The following is a 1,484-nucleotide window of genomic DNA, read 5'->3' as shown; positions in this document are numbered from 1 at the left end:
CAAAGGTAGTTGAATCACGGTTACAACACTTGGAAACCCGGTGGGCAGAATTACCTGTGGTCCTTGCACAAGCTGTCCTGCTGGGGGTAACTCCTACACAGCCCCTGCCTGGAGGAGTTTCTGGATACACAGAAATGATGAAATAGACTGGCAGTGAAGGCCTTACCTGTCCAAAAAAGCACTCCATGTCCTGTATCATTTTATTTAAAAACTACAGTAAATTAAAATTATTCTTTTTGGGGAGATTTTCCATCCTCTAAGCAGTAGACACCTCTGGTGTCTGGTGACTGCTGCCATGGCCCTCCCCACGGTGGCCCTCCCCACGGTGGCCTTACCTCTTGGGGTGGGAGTCCCAGGGAATGAAGTCCCAGCAGGTACCTGGGACTTCATTCCCTGAGACCCATCCCCCAAGACATAGGGCCACGGGGTGGGGGGGGGACGGGAGGGGGGAGAGTCATGGCAGTAGTCCTGCTGGGTCCCCTCCAACGCAGGCTTCCCCTCTCCCTCTCTTGAAGCGTGTCCCCAGCCGCCAGGGCCCATCCGCCTGCAGGAGAACGTGCCTGGGACGGTGACAGCTGAGTGGGAGCCCTCTCCAGACGAGGCCCAGGGCATCCCCCTGCACTACGCTGTCCTGACGCGCTCCTCGGTGAACAGCCGCTGGCGGGAGGCGGCGGACCGCGTCTACACCAACCGCTTCACCCTCCTGGGTGTCCTCCCGGGCTATGAGTACCACTTCCGGGTGGTGGCCAAGAACGAGGTGGGGGCCAGCAAACCCTCGGACACCAGCCAGCCCTGGTGCATCCCCCGGCAGCGCAGTGAGTGGTCCTTGGTGGGGAGGAGAAGCCAGGGTGGGAGCGGTAGTCTGCGCGCTGCAGCGAGTGCGGGGTGGGAGTTGAGGACAGCTCTCCACGACATGGCCAGAAAGAACAGGCAACAGCTACGGCTGCCCTTCTTCCCACCTCCTGCCTAACAGCCTAACACCTGCCTGCCAGGATGTCTTCTGCCTCCCTAACTCAGGGTGGTCCCACCTCCGTGGGAAGAATGAGCCAGACGTGGGTGTTTGGGTGTCTGGGATGCCTTTGGGGGCATTCTTGAAAGCAGTGACAGGCGACAAGGCAAATGGAGGTTAAGTTTCTCTGGAAACAAAGTACATTTCACAGGCAAATGGATGTGGATCTTAAATAGTCACCAGTTATAATAGTGCATGGATGATTTCATTTTTATAAAATACAAAATGTCTGGAAGCTTCTAACCCAAATATAAGCTGTGGTCATCTACAGGCAGTGAGATTATGATTGGTTTTTATTCTTTCTCCTTTTGATGTTCTAAGTATTCTAATTTGTCCACAGTGAATGTGTGTTAGTTTGTAGGAAAAAAAAAATCCAAAGATAATTTTAGGAAAAGGATAAAAAAAAGAGTCAAGCCTTGGGGTTCAAATTTACAGGTAAGACAGTGTGGCAGGAAGGCCTGGGTCATGCCTGTGA

General features: G+C 53.6%; 1 protein-coding gene across 1 annotated transcript in view; it reads left to right on the top strand.

Annotated features, from left to right (window-relative positions):
• The window catches only part of IGFN1 (immunoglobulin-like and fibronectin type III domain containing 1), a 45,672-nt gene that overhangs the window by 30,965 nt on the left and 13,223 nt on the right, over positions 1-1,484 (top strand). Inside the window, exon 22 of the mRNA XM_023514556.1 lies at positions 516-815. Within this exon, the coding sequence (XP_023370324.1) occupies positions 516-815 (300 nt within the window). The remainder of the gene's footprint in view (positions 1-515; positions 816-1,484) is intronic.

Source organism: Otolemur garnettii, unplaced genomic scaffold, assembly GCF_000181295.1.
Source record: "Otolemur garnettii isolate 467f Iridium unplaced genomic scaffold, OtoGar3 scaffold00055, whole genome shotgun sequence".
NCBI lineage: Eukaryota > Metazoa > Chordata > Mammalia > Primates > Galagidae > Otolemur > Otolemur garnettii.
Note: the sequence above shows the minus strand (reverse complement) of the source record. Positions and strands in the feature narration are given on the sequence as shown.